Source organism: Dipodomys spectabilis, unplaced genomic scaffold, assembly GCF_019054845.1.
Source record: "Dipodomys spectabilis isolate Male_0828 unplaced genomic scaffold, ASM1905484v1 ptg000360l, whole genome shotgun sequence".
NCBI lineage: Eukaryota > Metazoa > Chordata > Mammalia > Rodentia > Heteromyidae > Dipodomys > Dipodomys spectabilis.
Window position 1 is genome coordinate 2,153,973 of NW_024871037.1, and position 21,077 is coordinate 2,175,049.

General features: G+C 46.3%; 2 protein-coding genes across 3 annotated transcripts in view; one reads left to right on the top strand and one right to left on the bottom strand.

Moving 5' to 3' along the window:
• The window catches only part of Rhoa (ras homolog family member A), a 33,638-nt gene extending 17,698 nt beyond the window's left edge, over nucleotides 1-15,940 (bottom strand). The window contains exons 1-2 of one of the 2 annotated variants that reach the window (XM_042666035.1): nucleotides 15,758-15,940; nucleotides 6,224-6,300 (exon numbers count right to left, since the gene is read on the bottom strand). The gene's annotated coding sequence lies outside the window, so the exon portion shown is untranslated. The remainder of the gene's footprint in view (nucleotides 1-6,223; nucleotides 6,301-15,757) is intronic. The other variant, XM_042666036.1, reaches the window with a different exon arrangement.
• Nucleotides 15,941-16,175: 235 nt separating this feature from the next.
• Tcta (T cell leukemia translocation altered) lies at nucleotides 16,176-20,366 on the top strand. The gene is made up of 3 exons (XM_042666037.1): nucleotides 16,176-16,599; nucleotides 17,083-17,137; nucleotides 19,001-20,366. The coding sequence occupies exons 1-3, from the start codon at nucleotides 16,377-16,379 to the stop codon at nucleotides 19,041-19,043; spliced, it is 321 nt and encodes a 106-aa protein (XP_042521971.1). The 5' UTR covers nucleotides 16,176-16,376; the 3' UTR covers nucleotides 19,044-20,366.
• Nucleotides 20,367-21,077: the final 711 nt, after the last annotated feature.

The following is a 21,077-nucleotide window of genomic DNA, read 5'->3' on the forward strand; positions in this document are numbered from 1 at the left end:
CTTCGGGCTTAGCTTATCTGGCTGTATAGCATAGGAGTGGTCTATCAGATGTTGCTCAGATGTTCAAGTGGCTAAACCACAACCACACATTAATGTGCAGTTCTCTCCATGGCACACAGCCGTCTATGGTGATTTCCTCATGTTTGTATGACTATGATGTTGACTCACATTTGTCTGAACAGCTTCCTGAAGGCCTTGAGCTATTCACTGAAGCTTTTCATTTAACCTAGTTTTTTAAGAGCTTAAATTGGATTGGAACTTAAAATAACGGCTCACTTGACCAAAAAAAGGTATTTTAAGGCACCCGTGATTAAATTAACATGTTCCCCCCCTTTTCTTTGGTGGTAACAGGGTCTGAACTTAGGATCTTGCACTTGCTAGGCAGGTGTTCTACCACTCAAGCTACACTTCCAGCAATACACCCTATTTTTAATTCCTTACTAGCTTTCGACTGACAAAATAATCTTGTCTAAACCAAGTATTTAGCATGTGGTACAGCTATACAGTGGAATCTGACGCAACAAGAAAAGGACCCAAAATGAAGACTGACCAATACATACTCCAACATGGATGAACCTTGGAACCACTACAGGAATCCGATCACGAAGGATCACATACCTTATTATAGAAATTATCCATAATAGGTAAATCTATAGAAAGTAGGCATGGTCCCATCTTTTAATGCCAATGATCAAAAGTTCAAGTTTAGCTAGGGATACATAGTGAGACCCTATTAAAAACAAAAATTAAAACCAGGCACTAGTGGTCACAACTGTAATCCTAGCTACTCAAGAGGCTCATATTTGAGAACTGAAGTTTGTTTGGGCAGACAAACCTCAAGACTCTTCAATTAGCTAGCAAAAGTAAAAAATGGAGATCTGACTCAAGTGGTAGAGTGCCAGCTATGGCAAAAACAAACAAACAACTGAGTGAGAAATCAAGGCCTGAATTCAAGTCCCTGTACTGGAGGCTGATTAGAGCTCAATATACACCTTTTTTTTTTTTTTTGGGTCTGTGGTGGGGCCTGAACTCTGGGCCTGGACACTGTCCCTCAGCTCTTCAGCGCAAGGCTAGTGCTCTACCACTTGAGCTACAGCACCATTTCTGGCTTTTTCTCTTTATGTGGTGCTGAGGAATCGAACCCAGGGCCTCATGCATGCGAGGCAATCACTCTACCGCTGAGCCACCTTCCCAGCCCTCAATATACACCTTAGATCCAGCAAACTCAGTTAAGGATTTTGTACACCTTGCTAAAAGGAACATGACTAGTTTTATTTTGCCTTGCTCCTCAGCCTGTCCTGGAAAGATTTATTCCAAAAAGGACTGTTGAGTGACAGTATCTATTTCCAGTCCCATGTCTTTAATAGACAACTTCCTCTAATGAAAAGGGTCATGTGGGGGGGAGGGGGAAGTGTAGTTGTGGAGGTGGGAAGGAAGGGATGGTAGGGGGGAAAAAAGGAGGAAGCAACAATGCTTGTTGCTTCCTCATGCCTGTAATCTTAGCTACTCAGGAGGCTGAGATCTGAGGATCACAGTTCAAAGCCAGCCCAGACAGGGAAGTCCTTGAGATTCTTATCTCCAATAAAACACTAGAAAACTGGAAGTGGCGCTGTGGCTCCAGTGGTAGAGCACTCTTGAGCTGAAGAGCTGAGGGACAGTGCCCAGGCCCAGAGTTCAAACCCCTCCCCCCCAACCAACCAAAAAAAAAGAAAGAAATGTATTCATTACCTTGCTCATGTAATTGTATTTTCACAATAAAAAACTTATTTTAAAAAGGGGGGGGGGGATTGGGAAGGTGGCTCAGTACTTGCCTTGCATGCAAGAGGCCCTGGGTACAATTCCTCAGCACCACATAAGCAAAAAGAAGAAAGCGGGAAGTGGCGCTGTGACTGAAGTGGTAGAGTGCTAGCCTTGAGATGAAGAGCTGAGGGACAATGCCCAGGCCCAGAGTTCAGGCCCCACTACCAGACCCCCCCCCCAAAAAAAAAGGGTCATGGTACTTAACTGCTGCTTCAAGAAGAGTTCTTAGAATTCCAAAGGTAATCATTTTTTATTTACTTATTTATTTTTTTGTTGGTGGTGGTTGAGTCTTGAACTCTGGGCGTGGGCACTGTCCCTCAGCTCTTCAGCTCAAGGCGAGCACTCTACCACTTGAGCCACAGCGCCACTTCCAGGTTATCACTTTTAGAGTACATAAAAGTAATACAGAAAAACAGTAATGGCGTAAACTACTATTATTGATTAGTAGGCCAAGTATGCATAACTATTTAGAAGACAGAGGTAATCAATTTCATACACAAAAAAAGTGGGCTTCCTCTTCTTGTTGGTAGGTCCCTATCTATCTATAATGTCCACAGACTAAGAGAAAATTAGCCTGACAGTGCATGTCAGGATTTAGTGGATAATTTACATGAAATACCAGTCAATATGAACCAGTGAGCATATAACAAGAGCCAGAAAAATTAGATGGCTTAATTTTGCTCTTGGGATTCAAAGAAAATAGTTACAAATCTTAATAATGACATTATAGAAACTAAAGAAAAGTTTTAGGAACTGAGATGTAACAGTGGAAGGCATATACAAGTCCCTAAGGTTTAATTCTTGTAAGAATAAGCAGGGGAAGCCAGGTGCCTGTAATTCTAGCTGCTCAGGAGGCTGAGATCTAAGGATATGGTTCAAAGCCAGCCTGGACAGGCAAGTCCGTGACACTCTTATCTCCAATAAACCACCAGAAAACCAGAAGTAGTGCTGTGGCATAAGTAGTAGAGCACTCACCTTGAGCTGAAGAGCTCAGGCCCTTGAGTTATAGGTCATAACTGCAAGAGATTAAAGAGCTGATCAGGAGACACTGAGTTATTCAGCCCCTGGGGTTCCTTGGCAACAGAGTCTGTCCAACACACCCTCAAGACCTCTTAATTCATTGGCCACTATTGGCTCATGCCTGTAATCCTAGCTTCTTGGGAGGCTGAGATCTGAGGTTTGCACTTTGAAGCCAGCCTGGGCAGAAAAGTCCCTGTGAGACTCTTATCTCCAATGAACCACCCAAAAACTGGAAGTGGCACTCTGGCGCTCAAGTGATAGAGCGCTAACCTTGAACAGAGAGGCTCAATGACACCACCCAAACTCAGAGTCTGAGCCCCACAACCAAAAAAAAAAAAAAAGCCATGCGCATAATCCTATAGCTACTCAGGAGGCTGAGAGCTGAGGATCAATGGTTCAAAGCCAGGCAGGGCAGGAAAGTCCTTGTGATTCTTATCTCCAATTAACCACCAGAAAACAGGAAGTGGCAATGTGGCTCAAGTGGTAGAGAGCTACCCTTGAGCTGAAGAACTGAGGGACACAGAGTTCAAGCCCCAGGACTAAAAAACAAGAACAACAACAAAGAATCATGCTTATTAATGAGACATTTAATTTGCCCAAGGTAAAAATGGGGGTCAAAAAGAAGAGCGTGGGCTGGGATGTAGCTCAGTGGCAAAGCGCTTGCCTAACAGCAAGTGCAACATCCTGGGTTGGATCCCCAGTACCAAAAAAAAAAAAAAAAAAAAAAAAAGACAAAAAAAAAAAATACAGTTTAAAAAAAATTTTTTAAATTAAAAAAAAGAAGAGCTTATTTAATGAAGAAGAGAGAAAAAGTGCCTAACAGTTCAACAAATCAAAGCCAAGCAGAAAGGTGTTTCAAATGGTGGCATTTCAATAATAAGATTTATCTAGCACCCACTAATATTCATAAATAATATACAACCAACCTATGAAGTGGTCTTTACAAAACAATTAAACTAATGTAATAAACTAGAGCACCATATGTTAGACGAAAGATGGTTGAACAGAAAAATCCATTCAAAGATCAACGTTTAAAAATTTAATCCAAATCACAAGATTATGTGCAAGCTGATGCGTCTTCTTCAGAAGCACCATTTCCCAACTAGCTTCTCTGAAATTGTAACTCATTTCTAGGACTCTAGATAATCTTATGTAAAAGGCCTCACTTAGGCTTGGTGTTAGTGGCTCATGCCTATAATCCTAGCTATTCAGGAGGCTGAGCTGAGGACTGCAGTTCAAAGCCAGCCAGGCAGGAAAAGTCGTTGAGATTCTTATCTCCAATTAGCCACCAGAAAACTAGAAGGGGAGCTGTGGCTCAAAGTGGCAGCACTAGCCTTGAGCAAAAGAACTCAGCGACAGCACCTAGGCCCTGAGTTCAAGCCCTACCACCTATTAAAAAAAAAAAAAAAAGCCATCACCATTTGTACCACACAGTGCAGTGTTCTAAGAAAGCAGTAGTATGGTCTGATTTGCTAAACATCTTCCTTCTGCTTAGGAAGCTGACACCACCCACTTTTACTCTTGTGGCAATGGGAACTTAAGACAGAATTTCACTTAAGCTGTGTATCCAGACAGTTTTTATTTTGTTTTTCAGACAGGATCTAGTTAATTTTTTGCTAGGGCTGGCTTCCACCAATAAACCCAAATAATTGGGATTATAGGACTACATCATACTTGTCACCTTCCTTTCTCTTTCGCAAGTATTTACCTTTCAAGATGACAGAATGCCACTTCTCCAGAAAGCATTTTCTAATCTCCACTACATGTTCTACTTCCTCTTTCCACAACCTCCTTTGTAAATATCCTCACAAATGTAACACTTCATTATACTTAAACAGGTCTCCTCCTAGACTGAAAGGTAATTTAAGGTAGAATTAGTTTACTCAACTTTTTTCCTTCTGCAAAATAACGGCTTCACTAAATTTAATTCATCTTGTAATGTCCATACTAAGCAAGTAATGTCAGATGATAGATTTTTCCTGTTTTTCCCCCCCCCTCTAGCACTTCTGGAGCTTGAACTCAGGGCTCTTGTTCAAGGCTAGCACTCTACTCCTTGAGCCATAGCACCACTTCTGGCTGTTTCTGTTTATGTGGTGCTGAGGAATTGAACCCAGGGCATCATGCCTACCACTAAGCCACATTCCCAGGTCCGCTTAATGTTTTCTGAATAAGCAAAAGTTGTGATTTACCAGTAAAGAAATTCAACTCCATCTTTTAAAGGAAATACATATGAAAACCCTCTTCAACATCCTTAAATTAGACTTCTCTCGTATCGAAATTCTTTTTTTTTTGTCAATCCTGGGGCTTGAACTCAGGGCCTGGGCACTGTCCCTGAGCTTCTTTTGCTCAAGGCTAGCACTCTACCACTGGAGCCACAGAACTACTTCTGGCTTTTTCTGTGTATGTGGTACTTAAGAATCAAACCCAGAGCTCCATGCATGCTAGGCAAGCACTCTACCACTGAGCTACATTCCCAACCCCTCTTTTCTGTCAGTCATAGAGCTAGAACTCAGTGCTAGCACTCTACCACTTTGAGCTACAGCACCACTTCTGGTTTTCTGATGGTTAGTTGGAGATAAGAATGTCATGAACTCTTCTGTCCAGGCTGGCTTCGAACTGTGATCCTCAGATCTCAGCCACCCTCCGAGTAGCCAGGATTATAGGCATGAGCCACTTTCACCCAGCTTTCTAAATTATTCTTGGGCAGTGAGGAAGCCAAAGACTATGTTGATAGCTATAAGTTAAAATACAAAAATAGCAAGAAAACAAGTCAGGGAGCATAATCATTGCTCGAAGTCTGAAAGTAAGAGACAGAATGTTGGCTGTATTCAATCTCCAAAAGTCACTGGCACAGCCTCCCTGCAAAGCACCAAGCACTAAAGACTATGTTTTAATCAGTATTTTAATTAAAATTTTAATTTATATTAAAAAATTCCCATTTCCATTTCTTGGCCATGTTCAAATGCTTTATTTTTCACTTAAATGATTTATGGGTAGAAATGAAGGGTTGGGCACCTATGGCCCTCAGGAGACTGAGATCTAAGACCAAGGTTTGAAGCCAGCCCAGAGTGGAGCTGTGGCTCAAGTGGTAGAGTGTGCTCAGGAACATAGCTTAGGCTCTGAGTTCAAACCGCAGGACAAGCACACATGTGCGCGCACACACACACACACACACACACACACACACACACACAAATAGCTTGGGAAATGGCTCAGTGGGAAAATGGGTTCTTAGCATTGGAAAAGCCTTGGGTTCAATCCCTAGCCCTGACACAAATCTACTGTCAAGACTGTCCAGTAAGAGAATCATTAACATTTGTGATGTGCCCACACGCCCCCAAAATTTACACTAATAATGATCTCTCTTCCATAAGAAAGGGAAATAGACTTATTTACAACATACCTTATATATGTGCTGCAAAATGTACACTTTATGTGACAGAAGTTTAACAAAGTACCTTGAACTTCTCAGGTAAAAGGCTACAAAATAAAAGAAACAGAGAATTACCTATTATTCACTTATTCAAACCTTAGCCTCTTTCACTCAACACAAATGTAGACAACCAAACTATTATATTGACCCTTAAATGAATTCCACATAATTAAAATTTCCAAATACTGCAATGGTGCACACACACTCCCTCCTAACTTTCATTGATGGTAATGAGGTTTAACACAGGAATTCCTGCTTGCTATGCAGGTGCTCTAGTCCTTAAGCCATTCCTCTAGCCCTGACTTTTTGCTGGTTATTTTTCAGAAGGACCCTGCTTCTAGGTGAGGCATGCCTGAGTCACAGTCTGCCTACTTTAGGCTTCTGAGCGCTGATGGAGTTGCAGATAAGAGGTACCATGCCATACTTCCTTCTGTGGAGAAGGGATATCATTGACTTTTCTGTAGTGGCTAGCTTTAAACTTTGATCCTTCAGATTTCAACCTCTCAATTACCAAGAATGAACTACAGTTGTACAGCTTATAATGCGTCCTTTTTCTTTTTTCATCCTGCCACTGGGGCTTGAACTCAAGGCCTGGTGCTCTAGCTTGGCTTTTTTGCTTAAGGCTGGGACTCATGAGCCACAGCTCCACTTCCAGGCCTTTCTTGGTTAATTTGCAATAAAGAATTTCAGACTTTGAGCTGGCTTCAAACTGCAATTCTTAGATCTCAGCCTGCTAAGTAGCTAAAATTGTAGGCATGATAATATTGCCCTTCTTAAAGTAAAATAAATTAGTTACATAAACTGCACCAACACTTTATTATAAAACTCAAAAATAGGCGCTGGTGGCTCATGCCCATAATCCTAACTACTTAGGAGGCTACTAGGGGTAAAGGTTCAAAGATAGCCTGGGAAGACAAGACTCTTTTTTTCTTTTTTTTTTGTCCAGTCATGGAGCCTGAACTCTGGGCCTGGGCATTGTCCCTCAGCTCTTCAGCTGAACTCTGGGCCTGGGCATTGTCCCTCAGCTCTTCAGCTCAAGGCTAGCGCTCTACCACTTGAGCCACAGCGCCACTTCTGGCTTTTTTGTTTTTGCTTATGTGGTGCTGAGGAATCGAACCCAGGGCCTCAGGCATGCAAGGCAAGCGCTTTAACCACTGAGCCACCTTCCCAGCCCGGGAAGACAAGACTCTTATCTCTAGCTCAAGTGGTATAGCACCACCTGTAGAGGACAAAAAGCCCCAAGTTCAAACTCTAGTATTGCCCAAAAAAAAAAGCAAAGCTAGACAACTTTATTGATAACTTGTATCTCATCACAACGACTTCAGTAAACATTTCCAAGATTATCCAACTACATTTCAATGACTTGTTTTTATCCAATTATGTTTGTTATTTACTTATTTTCGGACAGGATTTCACTGCATAGCCCAGGCTGGCCTCAAACTCACAGCCTGTCATTTGTCTTGGAACTGAAATTATAGCCCTGCGTCCACAGGCTCGGCTTACGTTCAGTTTTTAAATTTTTATTTAACTTTTAGTTCTGGCCAAATCCAGAGCCTTGTAAATACTACAAAAGTGATCTACCCCCTGAGCTACATCCTATCTCCTATCCTTTAAACCACCTCCCATCCCTTTTGGAGATTCTTTTTGTCTGTGTGTGCCGGTACTGGAACTTGAACACAGGAGCTAGGCACTGTCCCTTAGCTTTTTCAACCAAGGCTGATGGTCTGCCACTTAAAGCCATGGTTCCACTTCTTTTTTGGTGATAACTGGATATGAGTCGCTCAGACTTCCTCCCATGAACAAAACAAAACAAAACAAACAAGCAAAACAAAACAATGGAGCAAGGTACTGGCTCATAAACTATAATTCTTGCTTACCAGCAAGCTGAGATCTGACAACTTAGGTTTGAAGACGGGCCAGGTAGACAAAAACCTCAAGATTAGTATCCATTAGCCAGCAAAAACCAGGAGGTGGAAGTATGGCTACTCAAATGGCAGAGTGCCATCCATGAGCAAAAAAGCCAAGCAAGAGTAGGAGGCCAGCCAGGCGCCAGTGGCTCACACCTATAATCCTACCTACTCAGAAGGCTGAGAATGAGGATCACATTCAAAGCCAGCCTGGGCAGGAAAGACTACTGAGACTCTTAGCTCCAATTAACCACCAGAAAACTGGAAGTGGTGTTGTGGCTCAAGTGGGTAGAGCGCTTACCTTGAGCTGAAGAGCTCAGGGACAGCACTCAGGCCGAGTTCAAGCCCCATGACTGACAAAAAAAAGAGTATAAGGACCTGAGTTCAAACCCCACTACTGAATGCCCGTGGCTCATGCCTGTTTTCCTACTTAGGAAGCCATTGTGAGGAACTCTAGTTTGATGCCAGGCTAGCCAGCAAAGAAGAAACAGTAACAGTGAAACCTTCAGCTGGGCACAGTGGCATGCACCTGTCATCCCACCTAGATGGAGGTTGAGATGAGGAGGCAAGGCAGTAAAGTGCTTGACACTCCACTTGAATGAAGAATCTGGGTATGTGGTGGTACTCACTTGTAATCCCAGCAGACCACAGTTCACACAGGTCTAGGCAAAGAGTCTGACCTTATCTGAAAGCAAATCTTAGCTACTCAGGAGGCTGAGATCTAAGGATTTTGCTTCGAGTCTCACAGGAAGGCCTGTGAGACTCTTATCTCCATTTAACCACCAAAAGCCAGAAGTGCAGCTATTGCTCAAGTGGTAGAGCACTAGCCTAGACCAAAAAGGAGCTTAGGGAAAGTACCTAGGACCAGAGTTAAAGGTCCAGTACCAGGAAAAAAAAAATATCAGTTTAAGAAAGGACTGGAGGGCTAGGATTGTGGCTCAGTGGTAGAGTGCTTGCCTAGCATGCATGAAGCCCTGGGTTCAATTCTTCAGTACCACATACACAGAAAAAGCAGGAAGTGGTGCTATGGTTCAAGTGGTAGAGTGCTAGCCTTGAGCAAAAGCAGCTCAGGGGCAGTGTCCAGGCCCTGAGTTCAAGCCCCAGGACTGGCCAAAAAAAAAAAAAAAAAAAAAGCCAGGCACTGGTGGCTCACACCTGTAATACTAGCTACTCAGGAGTTTGAGATCTGAAGATCGTGGTTCAAAGCCAGCCTGGACAGCAAAGTCCACAAGACCCCTATCTCCAATAAACTACTCAGAAAACCAGAAGTGTTGCCATGGCTCAAAGTGGTAGAGCCCCTTGCCTTGAGCTGAAGAGCTGAGGGACAGCATTCAGGCCCAGAGTTCAAGCCCCATAACCAACAGAGAGAGAGAGAGAGAGAGAGAGAGAGAGAGAGAGAGAGAGAGAAGGACTGGAGGTGCAACTCTGCAGTACAGCACTTGCTTAGCAAGCATGAGGCCCTGAGTTCAAAGCCCAGTACCACCACCACCACAAAAAAAAAAAAGTCAGTTAAAAACTAAATACATTACCAGCACTTGGAGCAAGCACCAATAAACTGAGACCAACATCTAGAATGATTCACATGACTACAATAATTATGAGCACATAAGACCTTCACTTAATACAACAGCACCAAAGATCCAAAATGAGTCACTTGAAGCCAGATGCTGGTGGCTCATACCTATACTCCTAGCTATATAGGAAGCTGAGATCTGAAGATCACGGTTTGAATCCAGCCTGGGTAAGAAAGTACATGAGACTCTAATCTCTAGTAAACTCAGAAAAAGCCATAAGTGGTGCTGTGGCTCAAGTGGAAGAGTTCTAGTCTTGAGCAAAAGGAAGTTTAGGGACAGAGCTCACGACCTGAATTCAAGCCCCAGGACCAACACACCAACACACACCAACACACACACACACACACACACACACACACACACACACACACACACACACACGAAAAATAGAAACATTTAAAATAGGAACTCTGCAGCAATTACTAACTTTGAACTGCCTTGAAAATGTAATTAGCGCCACAAATATTCAACAGTGAGCACGCCCCAAAAAGAATAGTAAGACACATACACTTAATACTCAAGTTTAAAATATAGGAGCTAAAAAGTTATTTACCTAGCAATTGCCTAGGATGGGCTTCATCTCCAACATCACTAAATAAATACATATTACTGTATAGGTTCAGGAAAACTGAGTTCCACTGGACAGGCTAATAAAGAGGGTAAAATCAGCGAGATGCCAGTGGCTCACTTCTGTAATCCTAGCTACATAGGTGGCTGAGACCCAAGGATCACATTTTGAAGGCAGTCTGGCAGGAAAGTCCATGAGACTCATCTCCAGTTAGCCACCAAAAAGTTGGAGGTGGAGCTGTGGTTCAAGTGGTAGAGCACCCACCTTGAGCAAAAAAAAAAAAAGCTCAGAGGATGAACAAATGCAACAGTGGTACTCACTAGACACTGTTGAAAATGAAGTATATAATTTGTGTGTGGGGACAGGAGGGAAAAGCTTGGAGAGAGCGAGGAGAGGGGTGACGTCCAAAAAGTAATGTACTCAGTACCTGACTTATGTAACTGTAACCCCTCTGTATATCATCCATATAGTAATTTTTTTTTAAAAGACAGTAACCAGGGCCTCAGTCAAAGCCCCAGAACCAGCACATACACACACAAATAAGAGGGTAAACATTTAGCAATTTTTTTTTTTTTTTTGGCCACGGGGATTGAACTCTGGGTCTGGGCACTGTCCCTCAGCTCTTCTGCTCAAGGCCATGTTCTACCATTTGAGCCACAGTACCACTTCCGGTTTTCTGGTGGTTTATTGGAGATTAGAGTCTAGTGATCTTTCCTGCTCCGGTTGGCCTAGAACTGCAATCCTCATATCTCAGCTCCTGAGTAACTAGGATTCCAGGCACAAGCCACCGGAGCCTGGCAAGAATTTTTTTTTTTCCTGGCCAGTCCTGGGGCTTGAACTCAGGGCTTGAGCACTGTCCCTGAACTTCTTTTGCTTAAGGACAGCACTTTACCACTTGAGCCACAGCACCACTTCCAGCCTTTTCTGTTTACATGGTACTAAGGAATCGAACTCAGGGCTTCATGGATGCTAGGCAAGCACTCTACCACTAAACCACATTCCCAGCCCAGGATTTTTTTTTTTTTTTTGTCAGCCACGGGTCTTGAACTCTGGGCCTGGGCACTATCCCTCAGCTCTTCAGCTCAAGGCTAGCTCTCTACCACTTGAGCCACAGCACCACTTCGGGTTTTATGGTGGTTAATTGGAGATAAAAGAGTCTCACTGACTTTATTGCCCAGGCTGGCTTTGAACCATTATCCTCAGATCTCAGCCTCCTAAGTAACTATGATTACAGGTGTGCACCACCAGTGCCCGGCCCAGAAATTTTTAAGTCAGGTGTCGCAATTTGTAGCTAGGCTAACCTTGAACTTAAATCCTGTTGCCTAATTTCCTCAGTATTGGGAATTACAGGATTCTGACATCATACCAAGCCTCTCCAATTTTCATTGTTGGTTGTGAGGCTTGAACTCAGGACTTGGGCATTGTCCTTGAGCTTTTTTTCTTTTCTTTTTTTTGGCTAGCACTCTCTACTACTTTGAGCCAGTGCTACTTCCAATTTTCTTGTGCTTAATTGGAGGTAAGACTCTCTGAGACTTTTTCTATCCATGCTGGCTTTGAACCACAATCCTCAGATCTCAGCCTCCTGAGTAGCTAGGATTATAGGCAGGAGTCATAAGTGCCTAGCTGCCTCTCTTAATTTTTAAATCCAGTGATTCTATACTGTATATCATTATCACTAATAAAATTAAACCCAAATGTGCAGTCTACAGTCTACCAAACCAAATCACTTCTCTTACAAATTGAAGTATCAATCTGTTGTCTCACTGATCAACAGGCTTTTCTTTAGGACTCTGGTCACCACCTAGATTCCGCCCACAGACAACATCTCAAAATCTACCTGTTTTCAGTCGCATAACTTACACCCCAAAATGACCAGAAAAAATACTTTTAAAGGGGGGCTGGGAAGGTGGCTCAGTGGTAGAGTGCTTGCCTTGCAATGCATGAGGCCCTGGGTTCCATTCCTCAGTACCACATAAGAAAAAAGCCGGAAGTGGCGCTGTGGTGCTGTGGCTCAAGTGGTAGAGCGGTAGCCTTGAGCTGAAGAGCTGAGGGACAGCGCCCAGGCCCAGAGTTCAAGCCCCACAACCAGACCCCCCTCCCAAAAAAAAAAAAAACTTTTAAAGGAAATTAATGACAGGAAAGGATTCAAGACCAAAAATACTCCAACAAAACCATACACATGGCAGACAAACTGTTCACTTGCTATATGCACTTTTCACTCTAAAGCCAGAAGGGCTCACAGTTGCCTGCAAATAGGCTAGCCAGCCCTAATTACATTGGTTTGGGATAAAGGAATTCTGTGCCTTCCTCTGGAAGTTGGGCTCTCAAGAAGATCCAAATACCTAAACCAGAACTAGACTAGGAAGGGACTCTTGTGCATCCATTTATCTCCTTCCACTAACCACATCAGGACTATCCAGGTGCACAGAAGTATACTGCGAAAGCTAAAGAAGTGAAATGCTAGCCAGGCACTAGTGGCTCATGCCTGTAATTCTAGCCACTCAGGAGGGTGAGATCTGAGGATCACGGTTCAAAGCCAGCCCAGGCAGGAAAGTCTGTGAGACTCTTATCTCCAATAAACCACTCAAAAGCTGGAGATGGCACTGTGGTTCAAGTGGTAGACTGCTCACCTTGAGCTGAAGAGTGCAGGGACAGCGCCCAGGCCCAGAGTTCAAGCCCCACAACCAACCAAAAAAAAAAAAAAAGTGAAATGTTTGCCAAGTGAACTTTGCAGATTCTCTCCCAAAGCATGCCCAATCTTCAATAAAATGAGAAAACACTAGAGTATAGAATCCTTAAATTTTAGCTGACTCTAATGCAATGGTTAAGGGGGCACATTAAAACTATTATTTAAAAAAAAAAAAGTGCCGGGCGCAGGTTAAGAATTCAAGAATGAGCCGGGCGCTGGTGGCTCACGCCTGTAATCCTAGCTACTCAGGAGGCTGAGATCTGAGGATCGCGGTTCAAAGCCAGCCCGGGCAGGAAAGACTGTGAGACTCCTATCTCCAATAAACCACCAGAAAACCGGAAGTGGCGCTGTAGCTCAAGTGGTAGAGCGCTCGCCTTGAGCTGAAGAGCTGAGGGACAGCGCCCAGGCCCAGAGTTCAAGTCCCACGACTGACAAAAAAAAAAAAAAGTAATTCTAGTCCCCCTCAGTTACCCTGAGACTCCGGTTTTCACACCTACAAAGTGGATTGGCCTACAAGTCCTGGGTCTAAGTTTAGAGGCTAAAAGTCTAGGTCTGTGAAGAAATTGGTTGAAAACATATTACTGTTCTCTACTTTTAGTTGAATAGAGGCTGTAACTCTAGCATTAATTTAGACTCAAAACAAGCTGCAGGTCTGCAGTGTAGCTCATTGGTAGAGCACCTACCTGTTAAGCATGCACTATGCTTTAGATTCAATCCCAGCATTTAAAACAAAACAAAAACAATCCTAAGCTGGGTCCAGATGGCTCATGCCTGTAACCCTAACAACTCAAAAGGCTGAGCTCTGAGGATCCTGGTTCAAAGATAGCCAAGGGAAGAAAGTCTGTGAAACTCCACAAGTACCCACCAAAAAGCCCCAAGTAGAGCTGTGGTTCAAGGGGGTAGGTAGAGTGCCAACCAAGAACAAACAAAAAAGGTCAAGGACAATGTCCAGGCCCTGAGTTCAAGTACTGACTCAAAAACAGTGACTCACATCTGTAACCTTAGCTACTTAGGAAGCTCAGATCTGAGGATCATGTTCAAAGCCAGCCCAGGTAGATAAATCTAAGACTCTTATTTCCAGTTAACCAGCAAAAAAACCAAAATGGAAGTGTGGTTCAAATGGTAGAGAGCCAGTGGGGCAAAGCACAGACCCTTTGTTCAAGGCCCCCCAGTACTGGCACACGTGTGCACACACACATACACACACGCACACACATACACACACACATCCAATCTATTTTGTTCCCCAAAAGCCATCACTACTCTACATATGTAAAGAGAATCTCAAAGTCATTTATCAAGAAATCCTGCAACAGGGCTGGGAATGTGGCTTAGTGGTAGAGTGCTTGCCTACCATGCCTGAAGCCCTGGGTTCAATTCCTCACTACCACATACACAGAAAAAGCCGGAAATAGTGCTGTAGCTCCAGTGGTAGAAATGCTAGCCTTGAGCAAAATAAAGCTCAGGGACAGTGCCCAGGCCCTGGTTCAAGGCCCAGAATTGGCAAAAAAAAAAAAAATCCGTCACCCAATTTTTAAGCGCTAGTCTTGTATTCTTAATCCAAAGAACGTAACTTGTGTCAAAATGCTTGAAACTATATGTCCACAAGTCTTTCCATGTTAAAGGTGACAATCATCCCCATGATACTAAATGGCTGAAAAATTCTCCCGATATACATTTTAGGGCATAGAGGGTTTTCCCCCCCTCGTTCAGATTTGACAGAGAAATATGATTACATAGCTGCCAAGGAATGCCTATTTCAAAAGACGAAGTCGAAAGATAAAAAAAAAAAACGAACAAGTCACAAAAAAAAAAAAGATAAATGATGACTATGAGAAAACTCAAGTAGCATCAACGCTGAAGCAGTGGAAACTGAGCATGCCCCCCCCCATCAAGCTGATCTGCTGCAAACAGTGCAATTCCATGAAAAGAACAACTGCATCCGATGAGTAAGGGACAGGCTTAGGTTAAGTGATTCCTAATTTAAGGCAGCAACTCCCGAGTAGAACTGTACCGCTTTCGATGCAACCGCTCTCAAGTCACCCCAAATTAAACATTTCTTTTTTTTTTCTCAAGCCGGAAAACACCTTCGCCCGCACCCCGCCATCAGACACCCCCTAACCTACATCATCACCTTTTTAACTCCCAAGATTACTGCACTTAAAAAAATAAATAAACAGGATCGAAGCCGGAGCGTCTCACCGCGCCCGCCCGGTACAAAACGGGGACCGGGTGGTTTGCACACCAAGTGGGAAGAGGCAAGATGGAGTTGTTCACAGAGTTTCTTTCCCATTCCCAAACTCCCGACAGCCACGCGCCGCTTCCCCACCAGCCAGCGGCCGACTCGGCGGCGCGGCCCCGGGGCCGGCCCGGAGCCCCCGCCCAGCCGAGCGCGGCCGTGAGAGAGGAAGCGTGGGGGGGGGCTGGGGGGAGTGGGAGGGCGGCCTGGGCTCCACCAGGCCGGGCTGGGCGGGGGGGGGGGGGGGGGAAGGGGCATCGGAGGCGGCGGGGCGCGCTTCCGGGGACTGCGCGGGCGGGGCCGGCTGCCTCGGGGTGCGGGGGGGGGGCGCCCCCGGCCGGGAGTCTGGGTCAGGGTCCAGGAATCGAGGTGAAAGATGGGGGTGGGGGAGGAAGGGCCAGCCGGGAGCAGCAGGTGGGGCGCGGCCGCTGCAGGGCGGCGGGCGGGCGGGCGGGGTGGCCGGAAAAGTGCCGGCCGGGCGGGCCCGGGGGGCGCCGCGGCGGCTCCAGGAAAACCTTCCCGCTCACCTCAAGCGATGACTCCCGAGTCCAGCCTCTTCACACCGACGACGCCTGGCCCGCGAGCGGCAAAGCTCGGAGACGAAGGCGGGCAGCCGAAGAGGCGACGACGGGCGGACTAACCGAGAGAACCGACGGAGGGCGGCGGGCGGGGAGCGCGAGCGAGCGAGCCGAGCGAGCGAGGGCGGGCGGGCGGCGGCGGGAGGGCGGGGAACGACGTGCGCGCCCCCGAGCGCCCAGCGGGCTCGAGCCGGCGTCCAGTCGCGGTCCCGCGCACGCGCGCGCGTACATTCACAACTCAGCCACGATTGCTCCGGAGCGCGTCCACGCCCTAAAAGCTCGCGTCTGAACCAATGAACGCCGCCGCGCGGGGCATCACGGGAACGCCGGGGCTATAAAAGACCCAGTTGCTATTTTATACTCCGGGAGTCACTCGTCCTTTAAAGTCGGCTGGGTGGGGCCAGGTGCGCGTGCGCGGTCTGCACACTCCTCCCTAAACTGCCAACTCTTCGCGCAAGCGAAATCGGGCCTGGCTTCCTGGTCTTACGCGTGCGCGTTGACGGGGCTGACCCCGGAAGACCAGACGCCTGCGCGGTGGGAACTACGGTGACAGACTCCCAGGCCCGTCATGGCGGAGCCTTGGTCAGGACAGGAATTGCAGGCTCTGCCCGCCACGGTGCTGGGTATGCTAGGTTCCCTGGGCAGCGAGTTCCTCAAGGAGTGGGAGGCGCAGGACATGCGCGTGACCCTCTTCAAGCTGCTGCTCCTGTGGTTGGTGTTAAGTCTCCTGGGCATCCAGCTGGCGTGGGGTTTCTACGGGAACACCGTGACCGGGTTATATCACCGCCCAGGTGAGGCTCCCTAAGAACCTCCGTGGGCTGCCTAACCCATTGGGGTCCCCCCCCCAGGGCTCCCCTAAACTATCACTGGCTCTCCAAGGCCCTCATTAGAACTTAACTCAGGGGCCTGGGAAGGTGGCTCAGTGGTAGAGCGCTTGCCTTGCATGCCTGAGGCCCTGGGTTCGATTCCTCAGCACCACATAAGCAAAAAGAAAAAAGCCGGAAGTGGCGCTGTGGCTCCAGTGGTAGAGCGCTAGCCTTGAGCTGAAGAGCTGAGGGACAGCGCCCAGGCCCAGAGTTCAGGCCCCATGACCAGACCCCCCCCCAAAAAAACAAACAAAGAACTTAACTCAGTTCCCTGACCCATGCCATCTTACTCTTTCAAGACTCCCCACCAGTCCACCCATCACATTTGCACCTGTTTCTCAGAACCATGACCGTAGAACCCGCCCTGGGCTGCTAGGTGTAGTAGCTTTGACATGTTTCTGCCTCCAGGTCTGGGCGGCCAAAATGGATCCACACCAGACGGCTCTACTTACTTCCCTACTTGGTGAGTAAATCTGTTCCCTTACTCCATCCAACCTCATGCTTGGCAGACAAAAGACACTCCTGTGCTGGTGATAGGGTGAGGAATTCTCAGGGTGAGTCCAACAGCCAAGTAGTCTTTGCAAGCCTCCTCCAAATCCAGATGTACAGCTTAGATTTCAGGTTGGAGTGACACAAGCATCTGGAGAGTCCTTCATCAATAACCAGTAGGGTGGGCTGGGAAGGTGGCTTAGTGGTTAAAAGCGCTTGCTTTGCATGCCTGAGGCCCTGGGTTCGATTCCTCAGCACCACATAAGCAAAAAGAAAAAAGCCGGAAGTGGCACTGTGGCTCAAGTGGTAGAGCGCTAGCCTTGAGCTGAAGAGCTGAGGGACAGCGTCCAGGCCTAGAGTTCAGGCCCCATGACCGGACCCAAAAAAAATAAATAAATAAAATAACCAGTAGGGTGGATGCTGGTATTGTCTTAATTTCAGAGATATAACTAGTCTTTAGGGAGCAAGCTCCTCATCTGGAATGTCTGAGTTAGGAAAACAAGTGCCTCCATTTCTTTTTTGGTCAGTCGTGGGGCCTGAACTCTGAGTCTGGGTTCTTCCCCTCAGCTCTTCAGCTCAAGACTAGCACTCTATCACATGATCCACAATACCACTTCTGCCTTTTTCTGCTTATGTGGTGCTGAGGAATCGAACCCAGGGTCTCATGCATGCAAGGCAAGCACTTACCACTGAGCCACCTTCCCAGCCCGAGTCTCCATTTCTAAGCAAGTGTTATACCACTGTCCCTACGTACTTCTATTCTTAGCACACCAGCTGACCTCATTGTGTCAGCCTCCTCATTCAAACAACTAATCAGGACATTCATTCAGCTTATCTCTGAACCTCTACCACACAGTAGAAGTCTCTCTATAGGCCCAGAAAACAAGAAGGACAACTAAGGCTTGTCTCGCAGGAGTAATGAAAGGTTTATAAGAGAAGCAAGTGGACATCTGTAATCCTAGCACCCAGCAGACAGAAGCATGAAGATTGGAAGTTCAAGATCCATCTGGGTTACATAGTTTGAGGCCAGTCTGGGAACACAAAAGACCCTGTCTCATATGTGTGTGCATGGGTGCACGTTATATATGTGTTTATGTACATATATATATATACGTATGTGTGTATAGATATATGTATATAGCATGTGTGCATATGTATTGTGTGAGTGTGTGTACATTAGCCAGGCTCTGGTTTCACATGCCTGTATTCCTTAGCTACCCTAGAAGGTAAGATCTGAGGATCCCAGTTCAAAAACTAGCCAAGGCAGAAAAGTCTTAGCTGCAGAAACTCTTAGCTCCAATTAGCCACCAAAATGCCAGAACTGGAAATGGAGCTCAAGCAGAGGAATGCCAGCCTTCAGTGAAAAACCAAATGAATGCGCAAGACCCCGAGTTGAAGCCCCAGTACTGGCAGAGAAAATGTCTGCTTATGCGTGGGAATGTGGCTTGGTGGGTTCCATTCCTCAGTACCACATACACAGAAAAAGCCAGAAGTGGCACTATGGCTCAAGTGGTAAGAGTTCTAGCCTTGAGCAAAAGAAGCTCAGGGACAGTGCCTGGGCCCTGAGTTCAAGCCCCAGGACTGGCTAAAAAAAGTCTAAATTGTGACTGGAGATATGGATGAAGTGGTAGACAACATCAGCTTTTAAGTGTGAAAGCCAAATAACAGCACAAGGCCCTGAGTTCAAGCCCTCGTGCTTGCATAAACAAAGACAGATTAGATTGTAATGCAGCCTTATAGAGCCCAGCTTAGCTGTCTAGAGGCTAAGGAGAGCCAATCTCAGGGGAATATTCTGCTGAACGTAAAATAACCTTTCTCTTCTCTCCACCGCTTTCAGGGAGATTGCAACAAATGAACCTGTCAAAACTCACAGAGAATAAGGGAAGACAGCAGCAGAAGGGTCTCCAGAATCATCACAGGGGTCTGCTGGCTCCTAGATCCTGGGGGACAACTACAGAGGGGCTCAGGGTTGGGGGCAGAAAGTAACTCAGTGCTTGCAGGGCAAGCCTCAGTTGCCGATAGCCTTGCTTTCAACAGCCCCCTATGTATTGGGCGAGTGAAGAGTTTGCCTCTCCCCTGGTCTCAGTGCCTTAAGGAGAGATGACATGTCCTCTCAGGGGTTAGAGCTTAAGAGAAGCCTTTCAGTTGGGGAAGCTACCAGTCCCTGTTCTGTCTTGGCTTTCTTTTTTTCCCCCTTGTCCTTTTCATTCCTCTGGGGATATGACCCTATAGGGATTTGTCCTTCTCAGAGGAAGCCTGAAGTTGACCAGTGCTGTGGTTTGTAAGGGAAGTCTGTTCTCCTGTAGGCCCTGAATTTCCATGGTTTTGCTTTGTTGACAGGGGAGCCAGGTAATTCTAGCCTGAGCCAAACCTTCTACTGTTTAACTTAGCTGACCAGGTGTAAGGCAAAAGTGCCTTTATTGGCACTATCCAGAGGGAGGCACCAAACATCCACCTCTTGGGTCCAACCAGAGCTCCAGGGATGAGCCAGGGAAAGGAAGTTGTTCTTTCCTGACTAACCTTAAACTTCTATTCTTCTTGTGGGAGAGATTGGTGCCTGAAAGAAGTGAGCCTTCCAGTCTCCTATCTTAGGTGCCAGATTTTTGGGGGTCTCTACCCACTCCTGGGGAGATATTAAGCTGTTAGTGCAGAGTAATTCCATTAAGCCCTACAGCCTCCTCAGTTCCTATTTTACCCTTACGAGCCCACTAGCAACCTTTTAGGCCCTCAAAAGAGTCAAAAGACCCAAGCAGACCTTCACCTGGTCTAGACTCCCTTCAGCCAGTGGGTTAGAGGAGGTTCCAAAGGGGGAGGAGACAAATGCCCCCAGAGAAATACTACTTCCTGTAGTCCCAAAGGCATGATGTGTCCCTCCCTGCACCTGCCTCCTTCCCTAATAGTGGTACTTTCTGCCTATCTCTGCTGGACAGCTACCTCACTGTCCCACTTGCCTGCTTGTCCTCTACAATGTTACACACATCCATCCGACAGCCTCTGACTAGGCAGACTTCATGGCAGGTGCACTGGAAGTCCCTGTGGACTCCTCATGTCCACATACCTACTCCAGAGACATCTCTGGACTAGGAAGAAGGTCCTCTTCATAGCCTCAGGCCCATCCACCAATGCCACCATACAGAATCAGGGTCTGACATTGCATCCCCAGGCTCAACTTGAAGATGTGGCTTATTAAACACAGAAATGCATCCATTGTGTGGTTATTCCAAAGAGGTCAAATGTGCATGCAAGGGGCAACTGGTAAGAGAACATGCTGGAGGCTGATCCCTCAGGATCCCAAATGCCACAGTTTGCAGGGGTAGAGAGAGGTGTCCAGTAGCTGAAATACTCCCATTTGTTCTTTCTTTGACAGTAGGGCTTTAATTCAGAATTTTGTATCCATTGAGTCAACCCCTTCTCCTCCCCCCCTCCCCACCCTTAGTTATAGATCTGGCCCCACGCATATAAGAACCTATTCCAAGACAGTGTGGCTTAGGAAAGGCAAACATTCTTGAACTAGCACCCCAGGAACCCTGTGGACAAAAATACAATGAGGCTGAAGACCATGACAAGGCAGGAAACCCCTTTAATTTCCTTCCCTAGTGATTATAAAGTCCAGTTACAGGCTCAGGTTACAGGTTAGCCCAGGTAGTAAGCCTGTGTAGCTTGCTACTAGGCAACAGACTTAAGTTGACTGGGAATGTGGAAGGATGAGTCCGTGATCACTCAGCCATCCCCAAGTTTACCCACAGGAAAAACTGCCAGCACTGTACGCCAAGATTCCGCTCAGAGAGAGGCAATAGTGTGTATTCATGGAAAGCGAAGTGGAGGAGGCAGCCTTCAAACCACACTGCCCATGGCAATAACCCTTTGAAATACGAGAAACCTTGGTAAGGTAGGTTGGGCAGGTGATTTCCTTC

Coding starts and splice junctions, on each gene's coding strand:
- Tcta (XM_042666037.1), top strand. CDS start 16,377: ATGGCGGAGCCTTGGTCAGGACAGGAATTGCAGGCTCTGCCCGCCACG. Junction 16,600..17,082: donor CGGGTTATATCACCGCCCAG/GTGAGGCTCCCT, acceptor TTCTGCCTCCAG/GTCTGGGCGGCCAAAATGGA. Junction 17,138..19,000: donor TCTACTTACTTCCCTACTTG/GTGAGTAAATCT, acceptor CACCGCTTTCAG/GGAGATTGCAACAAATGAAC.